At 41.2% G+C, this 24,982-nt stretch overlaps 3 protein-coding genes across 4 annotated transcripts; 1 reads left to right on the top strand and 2 right to left on the bottom strand.

Annotated features, from left to right (window-relative positions):
- Positions 1 to 345: 345 nt before the first annotated feature.
- On the top strand, positions 346 to 3,885 carry kpna7 (karyopherin alpha 7 (importin alpha 8)). Its single transcript, XM_068592244.1, has 12 exons — positions 346 to 411; positions 485 to 628; positions 698 to 783; positions 1,115 to 1,283; positions 1,438 to 1,537; positions 1,718 to 1,800; positions 2,162 to 2,248; positions 2,375 to 2,551; positions 2,749 to 2,982; positions 3,140 to 3,322; positions 3,432 to 3,578; positions 3,799 to 3,885. The coding sequence occupies exons 1-12, from the start codon at positions 346 to 348 to the stop codon at positions 3,883 to 3,885; spliced, it is 1,563 nt and encodes a 520-aa protein (XP_068448345.1).
- A 660-nt stretch (positions 3,886 to 4,545) lies between these two features.
- xpa (xeroderma pigmentosum, complementation group A) lies at positions 4,546 to 8,632 on the bottom strand. The gene is made up of 5 exons (XM_068592474.1): positions 8,283 to 8,632; positions 8,081 to 8,186; positions 6,979 to 7,144; positions 6,205 to 6,322; positions 4,546 to 6,083 (listed from the first exon to the last, which is right to left on the bottom strand). Exons 1-5 carry the CDS (start codon positions 8,560 to 8,562, stop codon positions 5,929 to 5,931), a joined length of 825 nt encoding a protein of 274 aa, XP_068448575.1. The 5' UTR covers positions 8,563 to 8,632; the 3' UTR covers positions 4,546 to 5,928.
- A 4,066-nt stretch (positions 8,633 to 12,698) lies between these two features.
- slc24a2 (solute carrier family 24 member 2) lies at positions 12,699 to 23,472 on the bottom strand. 2 transcript variants are annotated; one of them, XM_068592456.1, is made up of 10 exons: positions 22,558 to 23,472; positions 16,118 to 16,153; positions 15,819 to 15,936; positions 15,407 to 15,490; positions 15,058 to 15,096; positions 14,853 to 14,932; positions 14,594 to 14,731; positions 14,091 to 14,180; positions 13,051 to 13,217; positions 12,699 to 12,948 (listed from the first exon to the last, which is right to left on the bottom strand). In XM_068592456.1, exons 1-10 carry the CDS (start codon positions 23,470 to 23,472, stop codon positions 12,699 to 12,701), a joined length of 1,917 nt encoding a protein of 638 aa, XP_068448557.1. The 2 variants fall into 2 exon arrangements, with proteins under 2 accessions (XP_068448557.1, XP_068448558.1); XM_068592457.1 differs by lacking the exon at positions 15,058 to 15,096 and having other exon boundaries at positions 15,825 to 15,936.
- Positions 23,473 to 24,982: the final 1,510 nt, after the last annotated feature.

Genomic DNA, 24,982 nt, shown 5'->3' with positions numbered 1-24,982 from the left:
TAATATCGGCTGAGCAATAAATTGTCGTACTGGTTCAGGTTTAGCTATATAGGGTAAACTATAACCATAAACATCTACCTAAGAAAAGAATAGTACAAATTACACGGTATATAATAATTAATTAATCAAACATATCATTCTTCTTACACATATATTGCAAAGGAAGGAGCTCACCGCGCTAATTATCGTTGGAGGGAAAGCTGTTTGCTTGATTGAAACACGCACAGCTGCACGTGCATCAAGCACAGATAATTAGATACACCTGGGGCCTCATAAGCTCCCAGCGGAGGGCGTCGTTGTTGTTCATCAGTCTCAGTCAAGCAGAGAGCCCACTGCGCGTTCGCCATGCCATCCACGAACATTGTTGACCAGCGGCTCTCCAAATTCAAAAACATGGGGAAAGACCCAGCAGTGAGTTGATGTTTCGTTTTCTTAGGCGAACATATGAATGCTTTTATTGACCATTCATCTCGTCCTCTTGCAGAAACTCCGAGAAAAACGCATCTTGGTGTCCGCGGAGCTTCGCAAAGCTCACAAGAATGAAAGTTTCCTGAAGAGAAGAAACATAACGCTGTCGTCTCTCCCCGACGAGGAGGCCCTCTCTCCTGGTTACGACTCCAACGAGCTGGTCAGTTCAGAAACGGCGTAAAAGTGTGTTTTAACTGGTGGAGCCTCTAACTGTGTGTCTGTCGTTTAGGTGTCCCGTTTACCCATTGAGGACATCATCAAAGACGTGAACTCTGGCTGTAAGGACGCTCAAACCCGAGGCTGTCAGGCAGCCAGGTGAGCCATTTTAAATTAGAAAATGCAGGTTCCTCTGAGCAAAATGATTGCTTTGAACAGAATTGGTCCAATAATCATATAATGGCGTAAAATGTATACAAGCAAAAATAACAAAGTTGAGGACCGAATTGTCCGAATGAACCATCTTTTGGAAGAAAAATGACACCAACTTTATGTCACCTGGGGCTTTTGGGGAATTGTAATGGCTAGCCCGTTGTACACCGAAACCTAATGCGCTACTTGACTATCTCCAATGGTACACCCATTTAAACTAATGGGACGTAGGGGAAAACTAAAGTAACTTGTAAATGTCCTCCAATCTCCTCCCTAGGAAGCTGCTGTCTCAGGAGCGTAACCCTCCTCTGAAGGAGATCATAGATGCAGGGTTGCTGTCCCGCTTTGTGTCCTTCCTGTTTATGGACGATGACCCGACTCTGCAGTTTGAAGCGGCTTGGGCCCTTACAAACATCGCCTCTGGAACATCTTGGCACACGCAACAGGTGAGAACACCGGACTGAACCTCTGAAGCCTGCTAGCCTAATTGTGGTTTGAGTGAAACGGGTTGTCGGGTACCCTGATCATCTAGAAATGTTTAAACTATCTGACTAGATGGTCTTGAGTTTTAAAGGTCTAAAAGAACAGTATTTGTGTCAGGTGGTGGAACATGGGGCTGTACCGGCCTTCATCGCCTTGCTCGCGTCACCGATGTTGCACATCAGTGAACAGGCTGTCTGGGCCATTGGAAACATAGCAGGTAAAATGCTAAAAGTCTTTAATACAAAATGGTTCCCAAAACATAAGACTTTGCTTACTTTATGGATTATTAACTCTTGCAGTATTGAGCTAACGTGGCTCAGGCCCCCGTCTTTGAATTGTTGATATAAATCAGTCACGTTGGCTTCCTGTACGAGCGTCACAAAACTTCTTGTTACAGGTGACGGTGCAACTTTTCGAGACATCCTGATTGAGTGCAATGTTATCCCAGCTTTACTGGCCCGCATCGCTCCAGACACACCAGTAAGTCAAAGCTTTAAAAGACCAGCGCCAACTTGGCACTCTAGCTTTTTCCATTGTACTTGAGCAACAACTTTATCAAAGTATAAGAGAAATTCATTTTAAGTTTAACCGCTTCACAAACGCTGAAGTTTACTTGAACTTGACCTACATTTTCATCGACTCATTGTACTCCATCCTCTCAAACTGGCATAAACTTTGTAAAGCTTGAATGACATTCAGCTGACTTGCACTGTAAATAGATTTAGGAGAACATGAGTCTGTCAAATAAAATATGGCTCATGGTGTGGACGACAGTGGGTTTTGCACAGTGAGTCCAAATGCTCCTGCTGTATTAGTCCCGTTCATAATTCTTTTGTCACAGGTTGGCTACCTGCGTAACTTGACATGGACGTTGTCCAACTTGTGTCGCAATAAGAACCCCTTTCCACCCTTGTCAGCAGTCCAGCATGTAAGTAAAATCTCAGATGCTGCGTTTCGTAAGTAGCTTTGCGTTCAGTGGCACCGAAGATTTAATCACTGACCAGAAAGGTGCCACAATACCAGCAGCAGGACTAATGTGCAACTGTTCCTTTAGGTGCTACCTTCTCTGATCCAGTTGCTCCATCTCAGTGATAAGGACATCTTGTCTGACGCATGCTGGGCCATCTCCTACCTCTCGGATGGTGACAATGACCGTATCGATGTTGTGGTGAAAACTGGCATTGTCTCTCGGCTGGTGGAGTTGATGGGCCATGATGAGCTCAGTGTCATGGTACTGTGCGCTTGGCTCATTTAACCCTGTCTGACGCTCTATAACTTTAAACACTGCATTAGACTTTCCATCTGCATGTGACTCTATGACCACATTGTTGCCTCTTATGTTCATGTGTGTTTTTCTCAAAGCTTGGTGATAGGCCAGACCCTTGCATCTGCCCCATCACTAGCTAATCAGTTTCCTGTGACCTCCAGACACCATCTCTCCGCGCAATCGGGAACATAGTGAGTGGCTCAGACCTGCAGACCCAGGTGGCAGTTGACGCTGGCGTTTTGGAAGTCCTACCTCAACTGATGAGGCACCCCAAAGCCAGTGTGCAGAAAGAGGCAGCGTGGGCATTGTCCAACATTGCTGCTGGGCCTTGTAGACAAATCCAGCAGCTCCTCACCTGCGGCTTGCTCCCTCCTCTGGTTGAACTTCTCAGAAGTGTGAGCAAGTATAATGACTCTGATTTTGCTTCTGATGTCACTGTAGTGGTACTTAAAAATAAATAAAAGACTGCAGGGACAAATTACATGGATTTTATGAGATGGCTTTAGTAGCTGAACAAATTCATTTTTTTACTTTTTTTTTTTTTTTTTTCAGGGAGACTTCAAAACTCAAAGGGAGGCAGTGTGGGCAGTGACTAATTTCACCAGTGGGGGCACTGTGGAGCAGGTGGTCACTCTGGTGCAGAGTGGAGCCCTGGAGGGGATCATTAACCTTCTGCAGGTCAAAGATGCTAAAGTCATCCTGGTCATACTGGACGCGATCAATAACATCTTCCTGGTGAGAAGGCTAAAAAAAACACCACATTCTCGCACCTGATTATGAATTTTGCTACAGTTTGACTTAATGGATAGACCAGAGTGCTGATTTTAGTAACTAACTTTTTCAGGCAGCAGAGAAGCTTGGTGAAACAGAGAAACTTAGCCTCCTGGTTGAAGAGCTGGGAGGCCTGGACCGCATTGAGATGCTACAGAACCATGACAACGATACGGTGTACCAGGCTGCTCATGCACTGATTGAGAAGTACTTTGGTGACGTAAGTAGCAGAGTCAATGAAAAATTGCCTGTATTTGACAATTAGGCATATTTTGATTTCATCATTACATCCAAGTAAATTTGGGGATTTATGGAAGACTGGATTAAGCTTGTTCCATATCTGACGGCAAAGGAGCGTGTAAAATGGCACCAGTAACGTCTTTGTTATTGCAAGTTTAAAACTTACTAACTTTGACTTTTTGTTGTTTCCCTTTTTTTAGGGAGTAGTCCTGGGAGATAAGGTGGAAAATACAGATGAGGAATTTGTATTTAAAACGACTGATCTTCATGGATCCTTCAACTTTTAAATGTCTTTCATGTTAAAATTAATAAAGGTTGTATTTTTATACAATGTCTACTTTGTTATTTGTATACATGTTTATAAACTGTGGCAAAGCCTTTGGAAGTACAGGTTTGTATTAACTCATGCGCTGATAAAAGCTTACTGGCATACAGATGCCAGTAAGCTTTCTCCAGTTATCTGAAGATGGAATAAATGCCCAATTGCAAAGCTCTGATCTAACACTGGGTGTTGCAACATCCTTATGTGGCTAAAGGACCCTCTAAAGACCCTGTAAATACTCAGAACACCTTCAGGCTGCCATACAGACCCCAATGCCCCACTGAAGGCATCTGGTGCCTCAGGTCTGTTCAGGCGCGTCCAAATCCCTCTGGACTCTGTGACGTATTAACAGCTGCTCCCGCAGGATGCTGATCAAAGCGAAACATCACTTCCCGAGGAGCAGCAGGGAAGGTCTGCTCTGCATACACAACCTCCCCTACAGCTTTATGGGATGAGTAGTTCCTTCACTCTTAAACATGTTCACACGCTGTTTTCAAGTTATTTGCACTTAATCCAAATGTTTTTATGGCTATTAATTGGCTTAGGTCTGCTTAAATCATATTAGGGTTGCCTTAAAATTCAATGATGGATGAATGAGAAATTCACTTTTGGGAACTGGGTTCAGTTTATTTAAATTTTAAAAAGCAATCATTTCCTACTTATTTGAATTATGCACTATAAACATATTTGACAGTTTACGCAGATTTCCAGAAGAGCACACAAGTTAACAATAGGCCTCCATATTTACATGAATTGAAACTATTCCTATTATAACATTGAATAAATGCTAAACATGCTGAGTTCTCAAATATCCAAATCATTCCCTTTGTTTAACAGATAATGAAAGACAAATTGAACCACAGAAACAAGGTAGCAGACGCTTGTTGGTTTGACGTCAAATGTTCAATAAGGTAAAATTTAGATTAAGTCATTTTGAGGTATAAATCTTTCCGTTGCAAGGTAGGAGCTTTAATTACTTTTCACAAGTGAAATCTGCATTTTATGCATTGTATTTCCCTTTGAAAGGTATTTTAACCAACACTGACTGGGATGGGCTACTGCTTGTTCCTGTTGGTTTTAGACTTGAATAAGATTTTACTGATACTCATGGGTCTGACCCCAAAATGTATAGAGGAATATTGTCATTTTAATTGGAATAGCATAATATGAACAACTGTCTCTTTTTATAGCTGACATGAATTCATAGAAACAGTTCATGTCCCAGCCACTTCAGACCAGACTGAGATCTGTGGGTCATTACATCTGTCCAAGAGTAGACGAACGAAGGTCTTCAATTCAATTTGAGAACAATGAGAAAAGAACTTCCCAATAACAATGGTTGTGCCATATATTACCAGAAATCCTTAGCATTCAGTCACAATTAAATGTGAAGTTTTATAAAGGCCACAAAGGCGAGTAAAAGTCAAGTTTAACATACTTTACATGACCGTGAACACATCACGGTGACTGAAAAGGACTCTTCTGGAAGTATCGAGTATAAAAAACATAACATCCTAAAAAACGGAATACCACTTCTTAAAAGTCAGATTTTTTATAAAAGGCAGCCAAGTTTTAGTCGTACTGGTCCTTTCTCTTCCAGTCTGAAAGCTGGCCTCCCAATTTAATGCAAGATGGTAAGTGTCAATATTGTGCGTTCCTTAATTTGCCCATAGCTGGAGGGAAACTCTGCATGCTCCAAACAGACAAAGGGAAGTGTAGAAATGTGCAGTGGGCCGGAAAGGCAACCTGCTAAACTATACAGTAGTTCATGTTGCGGTCAGTAACAGCTGTTTTACAGACATTACTATTGACAGCTTGTACATGTCACACAAGAGAGTGATTATGGCCCCTGGTACTCCACCAGGATGGAGTGTTTTATTAATAAATACCAGTAGAAATCCAGGAAGCGGGACTATAGCTGCAGGGATCATTTGTGAAAAGCACCGTATATCTTCTCCATTCACCGAATATCTTCTCCATTAAGTGTTGGATGTGTGTGCGCGAGCGTCTACATCTTCTCGTATGCGAGTTCATGTCCGCAGGTGGTGCAGGTTTTCTTGTAGAGGTCCTCCTCCGGATCCACCACCTCCTCTGCTCCGTACTGATGTTGGTGAACGCTGGTGTCTTTGGTCCACATGCTGCTCCTCACCGCCCTGCGCAGCTCTGACACACAAAACACAGATATATGAAACATCCACACGTCCAGAGGTTATGGAGTCGACGCTCATTGACAAACATTTCTGTCTTGTAACTAACTTGGTATTTGAGCCAAGAGGTCACTAACCTTTGACCTTCTTGTTGAAGCGTTTTTGTTTCTGCGTCTCTCGGTTCTCTTCCCTCATCTGTTTGGCCTCCTCCAGCGCCTCCTCGGAGCCCCACACCTCCATACACCTCTTCTCCACCTGGGTAACACGTACAAATACATAATTCACATCGACTCATCCAAACATACAGAACAATGAGGAGGTATTTGGCCTTTGGCCAAAAATGTTCATGCTATACTGTACTGTTATTCTATCAATCAACATTTTTTCAGGTTACTTGATTATTTACTCTAGAGAATTGTTGAAAATTGCGAAATGTCCAAGAGCCCATGGCCTCTCAACTTCAGATGTCTTAGTTTTTCAGAGCAACAGTTTAAAAAGTTATTTAATTTACATGACATGAAGCAGAGAAAAAGCAGTTCATGATGGTGGCCTGCAGCACTACTGTAATTCGGTTACTGCTTGATAATCACTCTTTATATGTATGTTGGTCTTAAAATCATCTTTTAATGTTTTTTTTAAATAGTCTGTGCAATACCCTCATGTCTCATGAACATACAGGGGCATTTCTTTAAACAGATTAATATCTTGCTTTATACTTTATTCCTAATCGTAATGATTTTTGACAGGAGATTGAGCCTTCAATGAGATGGTCAAAATAAATCAAATACAGCAAAGACAATATAAACAGAATCAGTTGTAAGTTTGTGTATAGTGCTTTTTAACTTTTAGTGTCGTGTGATATAAGTTCGTATAGATTGTGATGGACATAGTCCCCGTCTTCCAGCGAGTACCTGCAGTTTGAGGTAAAGCTTCATGTCTCCCCAGATGGCGTTGTGAGGGTTTTTCTTCAGTATGAACCGGAGTGGAGGCTCTCTCTTGTCCAGGTCACAGTCCTTCAGCAGGTACTGCTGCTTGGACTCAGTTCTGGAGATTAGTTTATGCTTCTCCTCGTTGTTTCTGAGGAGGAAAGAGGCGTATCATGTTAATACATTTGATTGTGTTGAGTTTTGTAGAATTGTAATAGTTTGGGGTGTAAATATTGGACTTGCACATGTATGATAAAGAATTGTTTATTGCGTACATTAAAATACATGAGGGTTATGATCATTTAAAAGGGATATTATTATGAAAGATATGTAACTGTGTGCATAAGAGGGTCACTGTGTGTTTTGTATTACTGTATAATAATTCAGGAGTGAATGGAATATAAATAGTCTGCATGTGTTAGAATTGTGTTACCGTAGCTGATTCTGGCTTTTCTTTTCTCATGGACATGGATTTATGGACATTAATCTTCAATTGTCTGGCATGTCAAAAATATAATGTAAAAATCAGAACACTAGCTGAAGTTGAATTTAAAACCAAAGAATAAAACAAAAGTTGGTTATCTAAGGAAATGGAACATAGATGACAAAACCATGTTTTTGTCATATATATTTTTGGCATAGTTAACCCTTTATTGCATTAGTATGAGTTCATTCATGCTTTTAACAGTTGAATGCATATTACGCACAATTAGCATACAATATCCATGATAAGAGTTGTACTAAAAATGCAGAGGAATTGCAGGGCAGACCTGAATCCTAATGAGAACATAATGGCGCTGCAGAAATAAATAAAAATAACGCCACATTCTTTCAGATCATTAAAATATTAACTGTGAATTATGCAAGACGGAGAGGTTCCACTTTCCTTGAATATAGTTTCAAATGTGTGTCAAATTTGACACATTTGAAACTTGTTTTGCTTTTCCTAAAGCTGTATTAAAAAAAATACTTGTATTTCTTCCAGGCACTCTGTTAGGGGCGTGCTTGCGTGTGAGTGAGTGAGTGAGTGAGTGAGTGAGTGAGTGAGTGAGTGAGTGAGTGAGTGAGTGAGTGAGTGACTATATACCTGCACTTATCACAGACAGACAGGTCAAAGCTGTTGCTGAGGTACGAGTCCATGAAGGGTTTTTGACAGTCATCGCATAGCAGGTAGTCTGGCTCGATGACGGGGGCTGGAAACAACAAAACACGCCCACGCTCAACACGACACGTGAATGCACGCGCGCGCGCACGCTTTAACTCAAGTCCCCAAACGCAACACAACGCACCTGGCTGATGCACGACCTTCCTGCTCCTCTGCTCTTCCTCCCCGCCCTGCTCCTCCTCGATGAAGAAGCCGGCACCGGAGTCGATGGTCTTGCAGACCTTCGCCGAGGTCGCCCCCTCCACGGCGGCCAGCTGGCGGCTGGTGAGTCGCGCCTGCCGGAGCATCAACGCCTGCTGCCGGTTCCGCTCGATTTTAGCACGCATCGCTGCAGAAAGCTCGGGTTTGGGACTCTGTTCCCGGCCGAGACCAGCTGCCGGCCCCCCAGAGTCCGATGGGTCCATGGTGCTCTCCCCACTGGCACTCCGGACCAGTCGGAGTCTGGTCCAACGCGAAGAGCAGCTTGTCGGTCTGTTGTTACAAAACGAGCATGAGCACGCTTCCGGTGGCTTCTTCTTCTTCTTCTTTTTTCATTTTCAAGATGTGTTACTGCCTCCTGCTGCTCGGGAATGTGAAGCACCAGAGACGTCATCCTACTCGTTGGTGCTCCATTAGTGTCAGTGGTTAACACAATCAAAGTTTGTTGCATCTGCCACCTGACAAGTTCATTCATGCCTTCATTTGACAAAATCCAGCTTCTTTTTTTAAATTGTCCCTCCTGATCATATCTACCATTCACTTTGACTGAATGGTCAATGGATCATTGATACTGGTTGACGTTTGAGTCCGTCTTAACATCGTATGTTTATGTTTTAAACCGTTCCCAAAGTCCGCTCCAGCCACAACAATACTCTGGCACCTTCATTAAGGGGAACACCACCTAGATTGAGAATTTGGTATTTATATGGCTTCGGAAAGTTCCCTCAATATCTGTGGACACGAACTCCTCTCTTTCAAAGCCAAAAACAAGAGAAGAAAGTCTCAAACTTGTGCTTTTGCCAAGTATGGAGCTGCTCCGTGGACAATTCATGAGAGACACAGAATGTTAGTTTTCTTTATTCATACCCAAACTAATTTGCGTTAATCTATTGTAGTGTTACACACTTTATACTTCATGACATCACAATTAGACTCTCTCACAGCATAGTACAAAGCATATATCCGTATCCATAGCCCTCAGTCAAAGTACCTTTTTAAGTTGGTTTGAGGTTAAAATGATGGCTTGAAGGGATTCAGCATGTTTATCTTCTTCCCTTGATAATATACTTGAAGGGGGCTCACCCAAAGCTTTATGAGGCACAGACAGACCAGGAAGTGTGAACCTGTTTGCAGACCGGTACAGTGAGTACAGTGAGTACAGTGAGTACAGTGAGTACAGTGAGTGACTATATCCTCAGTCGTCAGTGGAGAGAAACGCGCACAGAAAGCAGGTGAGCATGTTCTTTACTGGTGGACCAGGTGTCCAGTGAATCCCTGTTGCATCACGCGGATCATGGCAGCGGGCCACGCATGCTGCTGTAAGAGGCTTGTGTCAAAGTAAAGCAGATCACATCCTGATAGATGACACTGCAAACCTGACCTGTGTTGTGAAGTGGGGTGAGAGGTAAAGGGACCTGACTTTTTAGGTGCTTCGTTACATTTGAATTGTCCTATGACCCAGCTATTACAGATTTGACAAATTATACTGAGTCTTTATTCTTTCTGTATTAACATAGTTATATGATAATATTCATTATTTCAGAATTTTACTTTTAAGATCATGGAGGCTTCTCCAAATGATAGAGAAATTATTAAAAAACTTTCAAAATCAATTCCAAAGTTAACGATGACTCCAAACAGCACCAATGAAAATTTGAGGTTTCATTTAATTTATCATATAGCACTTTATACAGAAATGAATGATACATGTTTTTTTTTTACAGTATAATACACAATTCAAGTAGTACATGGATATGATTCCAAACTTAACACATAATGTCGAAGGGAAATACAAAAGCATTTTACCATTTGTCGTGGTATTCAAACTGGTAAAGGAGAAATTCTTACAGATATTTCTATATGCACTCATTCATACACACATTTTACATAATCCACCAAAGCAAGGACGATAAGGAGATGATACGATATGGACAGAGTGTGAGAATAGAAGTTGTGTTGAGGTTAACGTGCTGGCTAGGATTACAGACAGGAGTTTATATACAGATTACAGATTACAAATCTTTTATACACATTTTCACAAAAGAAAACAAACATTTCATACTTTCCAAAAAATAGCGAATAGTCAGGGTAAATGAAACGGACAATTTGTTTTTGCAATTTATGAAGAAAATAAATTGGGTTAACACATAATATAAATGTTTAACCCTTTGGAAGTGTTAAACCAATGAAATCATGAAAAACAGATTCATTTATTGAATAAGAAAAAACATCTTCAACTGAAATAAACTTGAGTGTTTTTGGAGATATAGTAAATAAAAGCAGTACATTGTATTTTGCATTTATTCAAACTCGATTTACACTGAAATAAAAAGCAGTGGATAATTTTATTGAGAGATGTCTCGACCCCAATTGAGCATTCCTCCAACACTGTTGGAGCAAGTTGAATATTGTGGGGGGAATAAAGTATAAAATATGTCTCACATTCAAATGGGCTTCATGTATTTGAAAGCATGCAACATGAGGAAAACTAATGGCATGCGTCGCAGAGCGGTTGAGGCCGTCACGCAACAAGGGATTGAAGCGATGAAGACAAGATGGACGACGTTGAGACGTTGATTGGGTGCGACACTAATAGGTTACTATATCTGCCTCACATCAGTAAGTAGTGTCCTGCCCGTTTTAAGGACAGTTTGACATTACTCATTAAAAGAAACAAAGGAAACCCAATGAACCAATCGACCTGAATTTCGCAAAACAAGAAAAAAATGAAAACAGATTCATTGATTTACAGACAGCTCTTTATTGTGTGATTGTTTGATCTTTTTTGGAACATCAATCTGAATATTTAAAATATATGAGTTGATGGAAACATATTTGAATGGATTGGTACCTTTATACCTAGTGATAATAAAGTTTTGCTGACGTTATTTCACTGTAAATCTAATAGAGAGAGCGTTTAGAAGAAACTAACCAAAATATATCGTCACAACAGTCCATGTTTGGTTTTACAATAAAGTTGCGGGCCTACCTGCTGTTTCTTACAATAATTGTATTCTAAGAATTCGACCTCTACGTCGCACACTGAACACAAGAACGTAGCATGTGAACGTAGCGGCGCGATACGTTATACAGTACATGAGTTTGTTTTACATCAAAACATGACAGAAGAAACCCGATGATACCTGTTGATAGTGAACACTCTTTTTTTTATAAATACATGATTTGAAAAAAAAACTTTGAGTTCATAAAGTAAAATATAATGGAGAACACTAATCTTTAGTCCATCACTTGTTGTCCAGACTGCATCATCTATTTGGAAATGCCACACTGACCGGGTTTTTTTTACATTTCCATGCACAAAGTGCAGCGCAAAGGCAGACAGAACAGAAAAATACATGCTCACAAGCTTATGATATGAAAAACCCCAAAAACTTTAAAGTATATTCAGCATGAAAACACCTTAGAACCTTCTATCTGTGTAAGCTCTAACATAACTATCATACAATAGTATCCTATCATGAATAGGGTGTAATTTCTGCCAAATATGTCCTTGAATATACCGCATTGAAACACCCTCAAGGTTTTTTAACACTGGATATTTCTCTTTTGCTGCCATTGCAAAACCATACAGGAGGTAAATGAACAAATCTAAAGCAGCTATCACACTTATGTGTTGCCCGACCCTTTCTTGTTTTTTTTTACCGCAGACATACAGGATCTTTCCGGAGCTTTGCTGCCCATTAAAAAAAAACAACACCATAATGTCTCATAAAGTTTTCTTTCGCTTAACTCGGCTGCTTGCATGAGTAGTAGAGGAACTTCTTCTACTGCCAATCCTTTAATCCTTTTGGTCCTTTAGTTAAAAAAAACACAATCTCTGGTGATCTTCAATTGGAATGTTCCTTCCCAGGTGGCGTTCACATAACTTGTTCATCAGTGTTCAACCCAAAGTGATTACTTAACGTAGTCACATGGTACAAAGAGAGCGGCGTCCCTCCTATTGGGTGGCATAAAGTCCATTGATGATGTGCAGGTGTGTTTGCCAGCTGCTGGTGTGATGCTGGTGTATGAATTTCCAGTGTTGATTCAAGTCAGCGTCTCTGCCTAACTGACATCCACAACCTGTGTGTGTTTGTCTTCTTCACCTTCCACAAGTATACATATTCCACTGTGTGTCTGTGTGCATGTGTATGTGTGTGTGTGTGTGTGTCTGTCTGTGTGTCTATGTGTGTGTCTGTGTGCATGCAGTCTTCAACTGTGTATGTAAGTGAGACAGATAAGAGACAGTTTGCGTCTGTGTGAGCATGTTTTTCCTCCCCTATTGTAAATCCTGCTGACACGCAAGACCATTCGCGCCTACTTTCTGGCCCTCTTTCTCCCCTCAGACAGTGATGGGGCAGACGATGATTTTGTCCTCCAGCATGACGCTAATGATGAGGAAGACGAAGTAGAGCAGGAACATGAGAAGGCCCAAAAACTTGCTCATTCTCCACTTGCAAGCCGCGATGGAGATGATGACGAAGAGGAGCATGATGAAGAGGAGGACTATGGCGCAGAACAAGCCGTTGCTGCTCACCTCTACCGGCTTGAAGTCGTTGATGATGTTGTAAATGAGCCAGGGGAACGGTAGACTGTAGGGAGAAGAGAAGAGTTACTTTGGTAATGAGAAACAAACTGCACTTCTTCTCAACTACAAACAGATATTCCACTGTGTAGTTTCTTGCTGGACTCACCCCACAGTGATATCAAAGATGTTTGAGCCGACAGAGCTGGACACGGCCATGTCACCGAGGCCTTTTCGTGCTACAATCACACTGGTGATCAGGTCAGGGATGGACGTGCCGGCTGCTAATATTGTGAGGCCCATTATCTCCTCTGTGATCCAGAACGTCTCTCCAACCTGAAAGCAAGAAGAAGGTGGTGATGTTGCACAGTTTAGAAACTGTGTCAGAATCCTTTACACATTGCTCAAAATATTGTTTTGACATGAGGAGTTTTATAGATTTTCAGTATCCACCAAATATTCAAAATATACATATACTAACTAAATGTACAAACATAAAGCAAACAGAATCCCACCGTAGAGGCAGATTTTAAATTATAATTAGTAGAATGTCTTTTGTGAGTTTCAAGGTGGCAGGAATAAGATTATGTGGCAGGGCGAAGATAAGTGTAAGCAGTGCTCCTCCATGTTGATCTCCTGAAAAGCTGGTATTTGTGTCCCCACAGCAGCTTACATGGAGACCATGACATTTGTGTTCAGTAAGAAAATCTAACAAGTAAAACCTTTGAAGATCTCCAGAAACTGACAGAAGACCTTCTTCTTGGATGCTCCCTTGTGTTTTGGTACGGCAGTCTGAGACCAGTATTGCGACAGGCTGAGACGATAAAGATTCGCCTAGCAAACCTCAGCTAGCTCACAGCTCACAGCTCACAGCGCTCGTGTGAACTAAAAAAGCTGGTGCGCCTCCTCTATGCTGACATGACCTCCTGCTCCAGCAGGAGGCCTGTCTGCATCTGTGCTGTTAAAATAGAGCGCTACAGGTTGATCTGGCCGAGGATCAAGGCAGATTAGTTGGGATTAGCTGCCGCGGTCACACATTCAACACTCTGACTGCTGCACTGACTTATAAGAAAAGGTCTCAGTATTATAACAGAATATGCATCAGAGTTGGTGTATGTAGAAATAGAGAGAGAGTGTGTGTGTGTGTGTGTGTGTGTGTGTGTGTGTGTGTGTGTGTGTGTGTGTGTGTGTGTGTGTGTGTGTGTTTACCTGGTGAGCCCACCACACCATCAGGTAGGAGAAGAAAGCAATCCAACTAATTGAGCCGAGGAAAGTGATGGGGAAGAACTTTGCTGAGCTCTGAAAACCACAAAGGAAATGTTTAGTGTATTTACACTCAATCAATTATTCTTTGACCCAGTCAAGAGCCCGATATACCAATGTCTATATACACAACGGTATTTTGGAACCTGCTGTTACTCACAAAACTATGAAGCAGGTCATGTAGTAAATTATCAAAATACTAAGTAGCACATGTAACATTCATTTTATCATCAAACGACAGCAATGAAAACCAGAAACTCTTCAATCCAGAATGTGAATATGTAGTCGTGAAAAAAAAATACATCATTGATTGCATTGTGTTAGAACTCCAAGTTGCTACTACACGCTTTACGTCATATATGCGTGTGTGTGTGTGTGTGTGTGTGTGTGTGTGTGTGTGTGTGTGTGTGTGTGTGTGTGTGTGTGTGTGTGTGTGTGTGTGTTGTCACCTCTCTCCTGACGTCGGGCAGTGTGAGCCACAGTGGCAAGACGATGGGCATTATAATGAGGTAGGTGACGCGTTTCCTGTTGGTTTCGGGCCAGGCCAGGCTCAGAGGCTGGTCTTCATCCTCCTCTTCTTCACCCCCCTGAAAAAAGATTCATTTCTTTACAACATATCGATAATAATTGTTTTCTTGGCTGAGGCTCTGTAGAAACATATAGTTCAACATGGGAACTTGGAGGAGTGCTGAAAGATAAAAGCCATACCTCCTCTCCCCCTGCAACACCGTTCATGGGTGGTGTGACTTCCACTGCGACATTTGAACTGTTGGGGATGTTTTTATCAGCTTGGGGAAAGAAAACAGAAGCCAGATAAGAACAGAGTTTCAGCAACTTGTTCACAAAAACAGAATTCATTTGAAATAAAAAAAGATGGTGTCTAATGACAATAAAAGAAGAGCTGTAACTTTACATTTTACACCCTTTGGAGGTTGTGTCTGGGACAGGGGTCCTGTGTTGACAAACAGAATATATTTATTAATTTTCTGAGGTCATCCTGACAAATGTAACACAGCATCACATACAGTACACGCTCCTTTACAGTGGACAGACCAATCAGTCAGCTGATAATTGATTGAACGGTACTCATTGATTCATCACGTTACTCATTCAAGCAGGATCTTTACAAAAGGTTTCAAGGGAAGTGAAGCGATAACCTCAGCCATACATTTTTTTTTTAGTTAAAAAAAGTTTGGATTCGTCACTTGATCTTTGAGTGGGACAAAGAGACTCCCGTAGTTTCACACAACGCTGTTGCTCACCTACACCGTTGGCACAGCCAGCTTCGTCTTTACACTGCTTTTTAGCCATTTTGTGAAGGATCGAGGCCTTCTCTTTAAAACGTCCTGAAACAAAAGAGACTCAGTCAGCCCGGTATGGTCTATTTCAGATACATGCTAGGAATATTTTCTAGGAAAAAGGTAAGGAAATGCTAAGATGTGGAAATTGATTGGATGAATGAAGAGCTTACAATATCTTACCTTAGCCAAACACTATTGTGCCCATAAACCTGTTTTGAACCTAATTCTAAATACTAAACACCAAAATATATTGTTCATTTAATTCACACCCACAGTGCATCCTCTGTTTCATGGTACCATTGTATCTGTCGTGTTGCATTTGTGTTTGTGCGTGCGTGTATTTATGTGTGGTGTTGTGTGTTTTTTTGCTTACCCATACCTTCGTCGCTGAGAGGGTCGAGAGTGTGTATCATGAGCTGGAAGATGCTGTTTCTCATCAGAGAGTTGTGTAGAGAGGCACAGCTGCCTTCCCTCTGCAGCCTCGGTTTGGCCTATAAAATTATTGAATGGCATATCTCTACTTCCTCTTCTTTTTAATGTAAATCTAGAATATATCTCTAGATGTTTCCATGTATCAAATGGCTGACTTTGATACATACAGCATACTGTAAAGACATGCAGACGCATAAATGTGACCTGCAGCAGAAGTTCACACACACAAAACCAACTCACCATCAGCTTGTTCTCGTCATCTCCGGGTTCTGGGGCCTTTTAAAACACAGAGAAATAAATAAATATATGGACATTATATCTTTACTCATAAAAAATTGACTGGCATCAAGCAACACAAGCGCATGTATTACATGCCATCCAATACATTTGGCCTGCAGAAGATACTCATTTCATAATTTCACTACTAGTTCAGACTGAGTGGTGTTGTTGGATTGGACGACTCTGACAGGGTGCGGAGGCCATCGGTGAAAGAATGAATGGATAGTTACACTACAGTGAAGGAACTGTGATGATCCCAGAAGTTAAACGACTCCAACGGACCATGTCTTCAACTCTTTACGTCTTGTTTACTCAGCAGATGTTCAGTAAACAATGAATGAACATTAAAAACATACACAAGAAAAATATGGCCTGTATGTATGCATCGTTTTCCTTTTTTAGGAAGAACTCTACGGCTATTTTATACGTAAAAGCTTCCATTGGAGAAAACAAGGGTCACACGTGTATGTCACATGACCTCCTCTTCTCAGATGTTTTTAATCTTGTTACAAAGGAAACACACACACACACACACACACACACACACACACACACACACACACACACACACACACAAACTCTGTTTAGATGTCATGGATCGATGCAAGCTTGCTCTTTAGAAAAACTGGAGAAGAATTAAGCAAAGAATAGACTCAATTTAGTAATGTAATTAAATAAAGTAATGTTTGGGTCAGTTTAGAAAGCTTAGAAGTTAGATTGTAATACATGGAGACCAAAAATCACGTTTTTTTGTAAACAGTGCACTGTAGTGTAACAGTGTAACTAATCATTTTAATGAATATTTCACAACGGATCTTCATAAACTGGGGCATAGTTTGTCTAACCATTCAGTTTCTCTGGATGTAATGTCCAGAGGTTTTAAACATATTAGATGCTTTTGCCCTTTTGTAAATAAAAAAAACAACTTAAATGAAATACACTGATTTCTGAAGCAAACAGCAAGTCAACCTGTCTGTTATGTCTTCAAAAAGAAGGTTTTAATGAACCTTTACTGTGATAAATATTTTGAAGTAAACTCACTCGCTCTCACACCCTCACACCAGATTCAAACGTATTATTAACCAGCAGCCCCGTCTCAGGTGAGTTGAACTCATTGTGCCGCATCGTTTTCCTTAAAGCGCTAAATTTAAAACACAGCTGAGGTAACGCCTGATGTTTGTTGCACACAGGCATTCACCGACAACAAGCAGAGAGGTGAAGGGGTTTGTTGTTGACACGTTTTCATGATGGAGGCCCCAGTTTGAGAAGATAATCCCCTTAGCTTGCATCTGACAAGACACCTGCTGCTGTTATGGCAGCAAAAGCAGAGCTAAAGATAAGGGGTGGTGTTGTCTTTCAAGGGTCCCACTTCTATACAAGTTCTTTTGACTAAATATCAGGTATTTCACGTTGGCAATCCTTTTTATCCACCAAAATGAATAGAAACACATTTAAGTTACTGTTAACATCACAGAACGCGTTGTGCACACCTGCCCATGTGTTTGCGGAGCAGCTCTAAAGGCCGGGGCCAGTCGGGCATTATTGCGATGGTTGGCGCTCACATGCTGCTTGGTGACAAAAGACACTCACAACCGGCTCTGCTGAGACTGAAACTGGATTTTAATTAGACCGGTATGCAGCAGTATACTCAGATAATTGCTGCATAGTGCAACAGGTTTATATTCTGCATGGCATACTGTGACTTATTTGGAAAAGCTGCTAATCTTTGTGGCCTTACATCCTTATGTCACTCCTCTCAGCGCTGATGTGTTTGTGAGGTTAAACCTCTCCTCAGATTCCCTCCATGAATCACTGATGACTAATCACCAAAAACCTCTCTCAAATCAATTCCAGCAAGCGAGGGGATTTAAAACAGAACATCCACCAAATCTTTTTTTTGCTTGTCCAAGAATCCAATACGACATTCAGGTAACTAAAAATAATAAAATAAATATAACTAAATTAGCCAGACCTGAAAAAACTGATTGAGATTATGATATTCAAGAGGCATCTACTCTCAGATAAAATAGCCTACATTGTTACGTTTGTGAGATAATGTACAACTATTTCTATTTTGAAAGATATAATAACACATTTACAGATTGGATAATCTATAGATGAAAGCAAGCTCAAAATACATTTAAAAAAATGTTGTGCCACTGCACTGCTAATGTCTACAAATTCTGCATCCAAATATGATGCGACATGTTGTCATGCCGCATCAATAGTTCAAGATAGGATGCATTGTTTTTCATGCAGTTATACTAGACTCCAGCTCATATGTTTATAGTTTACATCTCCGGTCACAGACTTAAACAGAACAGCTCACCACGGGTCATTTCTATGAACTGTAAATTACAAAGCAGAATTTCAAATGTAAATTATTTGTATATTAAAACGTTGTACAACAGAATGATAGTGCTCCAAACTGATAAATAACACTTAAGAACCACAATCTATCTATCAAATACAGAGTTTCCACAATCAATCAAATCCCATCGTGTTGATACAACAGCGCTGTTTGAGACCCAAAGATGATGAGAAGAAGACGAAAGCCTCAAGCTTAAAATATTTTCGACACTTTTGACTGAGCTGCTGCGGCTGCTCGTCGCATCCTTGGTCAACAAACACTGGAATATTTCCAAATCCTAAAACCCTACAGATGTCCACCTTTAATTCCAATCATCATCATCATTGGGGCACTGTCCTTTTCAGATTTTCCACACATTTCTATTTCCACCCCGTCTCCTCTCCCTCTCTCCACCTGACTGTCCGAGCTGTGGGACTTAGCTAGGATTAATCTGCAGAGATCACCACATTTAGACTGCTACTTTTCAAGCCTGCGTGTGAGTCTCGCAGCAACCTTCACAGATCACCTTCTTGTCCCCTTTCACTCTCATCGGTCAGCAAATATTAAAATCACTTTCGGCCACACAGCTGCTGTTTAATTGCAATTTCATATGGGAATGACAGTGGAGTGTAAGCAGTATGTGCTCAACAGATCACATCAGCAGTTATAGATGCTTTTTTTTTTTTATCACGATCCCAATAATCTGAAATTTAAAAGTATGGTCTGCTGTGCAAGTGAAGAATCCATCGAATGAGCTTCGCGCTGACCCCAAAACCAAATGGATTGTGTCAAATAGAAGTGTCACAATTGTTAAATAAAGGTTGTTTCATTTTAGCAGTTTTTTGTTGGATAATTACATCAAACAAATAAAAGTGCATCTGCACCTTGGGTCATGCACATTACATTTTCTCATGTTCTCTTATGGCCAACCTTATATCTAATCAGTAACATGGAATACATAATAACTATTGACGAATGAATCTTCCTTCTCTGCACAGATACGTATGTCAAGAAACTTCTGTAATGCGCTGCTGCATGACTATTCGCGATCCAGGTTTAACATTAATGATCGCAAGGAACAATTTGAACATTACGTTCGAGTGCTGCATGTTTGCTGTCGTCACCGCAGGTAAGCAGTTGATAAGGGGATCAGAGAGGATTGTTGTATTTAGTGGAATCAGCAAGAAAACCATCAGATCTTCTCTCTCTCTCTCTCTCTCTCCCTCTCTATATATGTAGACACTCTTTGCACTGTGTAAAACTACCTGGAACATTGAGCCATAATTCAAATTCAAACCACACCGAGGTTATGAGCGGGACTGCAGGCTGAGGACGGGGCAGCCAGTGATCTGCTGATTCTTGCTCCTTCCAGAGAGCATCTGACTATTATTAGTGACTCTAATGGGATTGGAGAGCATTAACCCGAGGGATTATTAAGCAGCTACCGACACATGAGGGCACGGCAGTTGGACATCAAGTGCCGGACGACAGAAAGAGAAAAGCTGTTCATGGGCTGAGGGGAGGCAGCCTAAAGAACAGCTGATTCCCAGAAGGGCATGAATGTCAAACAGAGCGTCTGTAACAACACTGATCGCCACCCAAATATGCTGCATGTGCTCACATGTTCACAATAAAAATAGCATGTATTATACAAAAGGTTGATAAGATATAAAACACAGTTCTGATAATAAATTCGGAGTCTGGGGGGAAAAAAAAGTCTCATTGAAATTGACAGTAACTTATTCCTGGTGAATGGATTATGTTAAAATAAAAATATGTTTTGATCAGCTTGAAGAGGATGAAGACACTGAACAGTATTAAATTATTACTGTTACTATTACCAATCTACTACCAAGAAAAAGAAAACAGTTACATGAGCATTTAAGGCGTGGGGTTTTAAAACAGGTGATCATGACATCATCTGTTCCCTCTAATGTGAGAACTTCTCCTGGTCTGAATCCCAACTTTAAAAATAGTTGATCCTCCTATAAAGTTTTTCGAGACAAACAAACCCAAAGGGGGTGCAGCAGTGCACTGTTTACACCCCTGTAGAACCGGTAATGGGTAATATTCATATTTGCCACCTGAGTGCCATTTTAGATTACGACATCAGAGAGCAATAGATCGGTACACAACTCCAACTACACGCAGACAAAAAAAAGACACGGAGATAGACTCTTTGTGTTTTCAGGTGTCTTGAACCTTTTGCAAGGCAACATAATTTCCACCCTGTGTCTTGAATCTGCTCAAAGAGCACTCCAAGCTTATCGCCAAATTAGACTTCCCCATCATCTTTTCCCGACCGGCATGAAGTGATTGGTTTAGTGATTGGTAAGTGTCTTGTCATAGGTCAACATCCTGTGAGTATGACTCATACCGTGCAATAAAAAAACATTAATGTCCTTCATAAATATTTAAAACACTCACTCATTCAAAACGACAACCGCGTGGAAAAGAAGTAATCGCGCTAAAGATGAGATAGCTGGAGGTCTGAGTCACTCATACTTTCCTAACATTGTGACCAGATTGTGAACAGATGCTCTGCAATTATATTTTGTTACGTTCAATGAGCTGAAATAGAAGACAAACAACACTCAGAGCTGCGACCTTCCTCCAGAGTCAAGAGACTACTTTTCCCAATGTCAGGACAAAGACGAGGGGGGCTGAAGGAGGCATCGTGCTGATGAGGTTGAAGACATGCGACAAGGATGTCTGATTTCTGATTTCATTTAGCTGCTTTCTGTTTTCATCATACAGGATACTCAAGTCCAAATGAAGCCTCTCAAAACTGTCAATTTCATTAACTGTCTATAAATAATCAGGGTATATACCTACTCCTCATATGGAAGTTAAAAATAATACTATGCATGGGTGGGTGTGATATTTATAAAGTTATGTATGGTGTTCTTACGGGCTATACGTGTAAAAACATAACTATAAACCTGATTTGTAATGCTATAATGTGCTTTCCTTAGCCCTAAGATATATGGATTTCTAAATTGGATGAATAAATGGATGACCGAATTTTGACTGAAAGTTAAATAGATTTGTATAAATTCAGGCTTGTGTAGTTCAGATAACACTAGGCTTATATGTATCAGATATTAAAAAGCCTCAAACATTATCTGAAGTGAAGACATTTTATGGACCAGTTTTGTTACATCAGTCCTATCTGAGACTTTGGTTTGGTTTCTTGACTTGATGACTTAAAGTAGTTAAGTAGTTAGTTAGACGGAAGACAAGGCCCGTTCCTAGGCTTAGTCAGCACCAAGAGGCTGCAGTCTGGCTCTGCGTCTAGTACTGTCCGAGCAGGTGGCAGGCTAAGACAAAGCTTTATATCCTTCCATAGAGGAAGTCAAGAGGGGTTGGCTACTTGACAAAGAGTGCTGTCTGTTCAACACCCTGCCTGATTCCCAGAACAAGAGCACTACTATTCTCGAGGTGGGGAGCAAAAACAGGTTTACTCTGGGGCCTTATTCATTGATCAGTCATCAACAGATGCCCCGATTTCAGTCAAAGGATACGAACAAAAGAACTGTCAGGCTTCCATTCTAGAAATGTTGAATTCTAGAAAATCTCCAATAAAAAACCATTAAGAAACTCATGTCAAGAGACACAAACGTTCACTTAAAGACACAATACACAGCTGTGGTTTTCTCATACGGAATATTAGTTGGCTATTTTCAGCTTTGAGAGATATGTGTTAAGAGTGTTAATGTTGTTAATGTTAAGAGTTGTTTGTGACCGGGCCGCTGTGTAATGGATGTATGGATGGATGGATGAATGGATGGATAAATGGATGGATGGATGGATGGATGGATGGATGGATGGATGGATGGATGGATGGATTGATGAATGGATAGATCAGATGCTGGCAACCGAGATGGGGTGAAAACATAAATTGAAGGGTAGTGTGGGCTTCAAAAGAGAAGTATTAGGAGAAGATGAATGGATGAATGAGTGGATGAATGCATTGATGAAAAATGGACAGCTGGATGGATGGACAAGTGGACAGAAAGATGAATGGAATGATGGATGGAGTCAGACTCACCTTTGGTGGCGTCTCCAGCTCGTCCACCTGGTTGCTGCCCAGGAGGGCTTTGATGAGATATTCTACTTTGGCATTGAACTTCATGAATGTCACATAGCAGGTGTAGCATGACAGCAGGCTGATACTTTCCCCCACCGTGATTTCATTATCCAGAAAGAAATAGATAAGCATGAGCAAGCCAACAATATAGAACGAGACATCTCTGAACAGAGGCCACCAGGTGAGGTTCAACACCTCTTTGGAGAACAGGGCGCACATCCCAATCACAAACAGGATGTTGAAGACAGCGGAGCCCACGATGGTACCGATGCCAACGTTACTGTGGGAGACGAAGACTCCTATGACAGAAGTGAAGAGCTCCGGGGCTGAGCCACCGGCCGCCATGAAGGTGGCTCCTGCTACATCATCAGATATCTGCAGCCTCTCTGTGATAACAGTGAGCGCAGGAACAAAGAACTCATCGCAGACAATGGCTAAGGCGATGAACATGTACAGCATGCCAAACATATGAAAACACACATAGCCTTGACGTCTGTCCTCCACGCTAAAGTAGTCTGTTGGGTAGTCCCCATGGTTCATCTCTGTTTCAAATGATTTCATGGCCACCGGTTTGTCCTCTTGTGCGACTGAGAAGTTGTTGTACTGCAAAAGAGTTCTTTGGGGCGCTGCCGCCTCTGCTGAGCCCTCAGCGGACGACCCCAGCTCCTTGGCCACTGCTGTGACCAGCGACAAGGCACTCCATGAACAGAATGTGCAAACCGCCACCATGCTGATGATGAAGCCAAGAATCCGCCCGGGCCGCAGCTTTCTTTTGACGCCGTGGTAGTAGTGCCTGGAGCAGCGGCTGTGAGGGCCCAGAAGAGGCTCAGAGCTGGAGGAAGCCATCCTGTCTCGACTTCTTAGCAGGAAATCCATGGTGTTGGCGTAGGTTGACAGGCAGAGGGGAAGTGTCTGGAGTCACCCCCGGAGCGAGGTTGGTGGCGCTGGTGGCTACGAGGGCGGGGGTTTGACAGGCCGCTACGGTTTACCGTTTTGTTAGCATGCTGCTTCCCAGTCTAAGCACAATGGAAGCCCTGCAGTCTGATTCCAGGATCTAGCCCATTCAAAGGCATCCTCATATTACTCCCTGCAAGACAGAGAAAGGAAAAGACTGTTTTAATCCAAGCATGAGAGTTTGTATGATTCAAAAAAACAACTATGAACAATGAGTGTACACAATTAGAATTCAATAAATACAGATAAGTGTCCGAGTGAGTGTCCTAATTCTGTTTCTTTTTCCACTCCTGATATCCCTCCACTTTCAGGCCTCGTTAGAAGTGAAACATTTACTCAAGTTCTGGTCTCAGGCACTTTTGAGACACTTGTTGAGTATTTTTGTTTGCTGCTGCTTTTTACAAATACTCAACTACATCTCAGAGGGAAATATTGTACTTTTTAAATGTATCTAACAACTAAAGTTACTCAGCAAGCAATGGTTTAAAATGCAAAACATATGATGAATACAATAAGGTATATTATTATAGATTAAACTAACAGATGAAACAAAGTGAATAAAGTAGCTAGCATGATCCCTTCACGACTTGCTACACCATTTAAATTTGCTTGAATGCTATTGCATCAGTAATAAACACAATAATATTTGTTGAACTGTCTATTCTACTAACTCTATTGGTTCAACATTATGCTACTGATCATATTTAAACTGTCAGGTCTATATTTGTGTCGGTTGCTGATAGATTACCGGATTTGACTTCATGTAGGTTATCTTTTAACGCTCAGATGAATAACAATTGCTGGGCAAATTATTCCCTCTCGGCTTTTTTTAATTTTTTCATATGTATGTAACCTTACAAAGATGTTTCACAGAAATTTAAAACCGATTTGTCATTGTGCTGAGAACCTGCACTGTGATCTCGACCTTAAGTGAAGCTTGGACATTAGTGAAAGCTGATTAGGGAGCTATTTAATCCCTGAGAAGATATACTTAGATTAGCCTCAGGCCTAGCACACTGATGCCGCTGCACAAAGTCAAAAAGTAGACACCAGGAAAATTATCAGTGAATTTGAGTGACAACGAAGAACTGAAGAACACACTTCTTATTCAACAAGCTGCAATCTTGAAACTTCATCTCATGAATCCTACACAATCCCAATTGTTAATCTGAGAGACCAAATTATTACAAAACCAACCATGCTCTGAAAACTGCACAGTAGTAGTGGTTTAAGGATATAGCTGAACTCTAGACATTAGAGCAAAGACAAACAACAACTATAAACAAATATATATTTTTCTCGTACCACACTTGGAAATCTCCCGTTCAGGACTCCAGCAGGTCCGAGTCTCTGAATGAATATTCCAGAAAATGTAATCCCAAAAAGAGAAAAGTCCTGAGAGCTAAGAGTTCAGCCTGAAGGTCCCAACAGT

Source organism: Clinocottus analis, unplaced genomic scaffold (assembly GCF_023055335.1).
Source record: "Clinocottus analis isolate CAN_PGR_092001 unplaced genomic scaffold, fCliAna1.0.p SCAF_27, whole genome shotgun sequence".
NCBI classification, from domain to species: domain Eukaryota; kingdom Metazoa; phylum Chordata; class Actinopteri; order Perciformes; family Cottidae; genus Clinocottus; species Clinocottus analis.
This window is presented reverse-complemented; position numbering and strand designations above follow the sequence as displayed.

What these genes read in the sequence shown, in the direction of transcription:
- xpa (XM_068592474.1), bottom strand. Translation starts at nt 8,562, where the DNA reads ATGGACCCATCGGACTCTGGGGGGCCGGCAGCTGGTCTCGGCCGGGAA. An exon ending in TCTGTCTGTGATAAGTGCAG is followed by an intron (nt 7,145 to 8,080) that starts GTATATAGTCAC and finishes TTTCCTCCTCAG; the next exon opens with AAACAACGAGGAGAAGCATA. An exon ending in CTTCAACAAGAAGGTCAAAG is followed by an intron (nt 6,084 to 6,204) that starts GTTAGTGACCTC and finishes TTTGTGTGTCAG; the next exon opens with AGCTGCGCAGGGCGGTGAGG.
- slc24a2 (XM_068592456.1), bottom strand. Translation starts at nt 23,472, where the DNA reads ATGGATTTCCTGCTAAGAAGTCGAGACAGGATGGCTTCCTCCAGCTCT. An exon ending in TGGCTGTGCCAACGGTGTAG is followed by an intron (nt 15,097 to 15,406) that starts GTGAGCAACAGC and finishes TTGTCAACACAG; the next exon opens with GACCCCTGTCCCAGACACAA. An exon ending in TGCCCGACGTCAGGAGAGAG is followed by an intron (nt 14,181 to 14,593) that starts GTGACAACACAC and finishes TGTGGTTTTCAG; the next exon opens with AGCTCAGCAAAGTTCTTCCC.
- kpna7 (XM_068592244.1), top strand. Translation starts at nt 346, where the DNA reads ATGCCATCCACGAACATTGTTGACCAGCGGCTCTCCAAATTCAAAAAC. An exon ending in CCTTGTCAGCAGTCCAGCAT is followed by an intron (nt 2,249 to 2,374) that starts GTAAGTAAAATC and finishes CTGTTCCTTTAG; the next exon opens with GTGCTACCTTCTCTGATCCA. An exon ending in ATGATGAGCTCAGTGTCATG is followed by an intron (nt 2,552 to 2,748) that starts GTACTGTGCGCT and finishes TGTGACCTCCAG; the next exon opens with ACACCATCTCTCCGCGCAAT.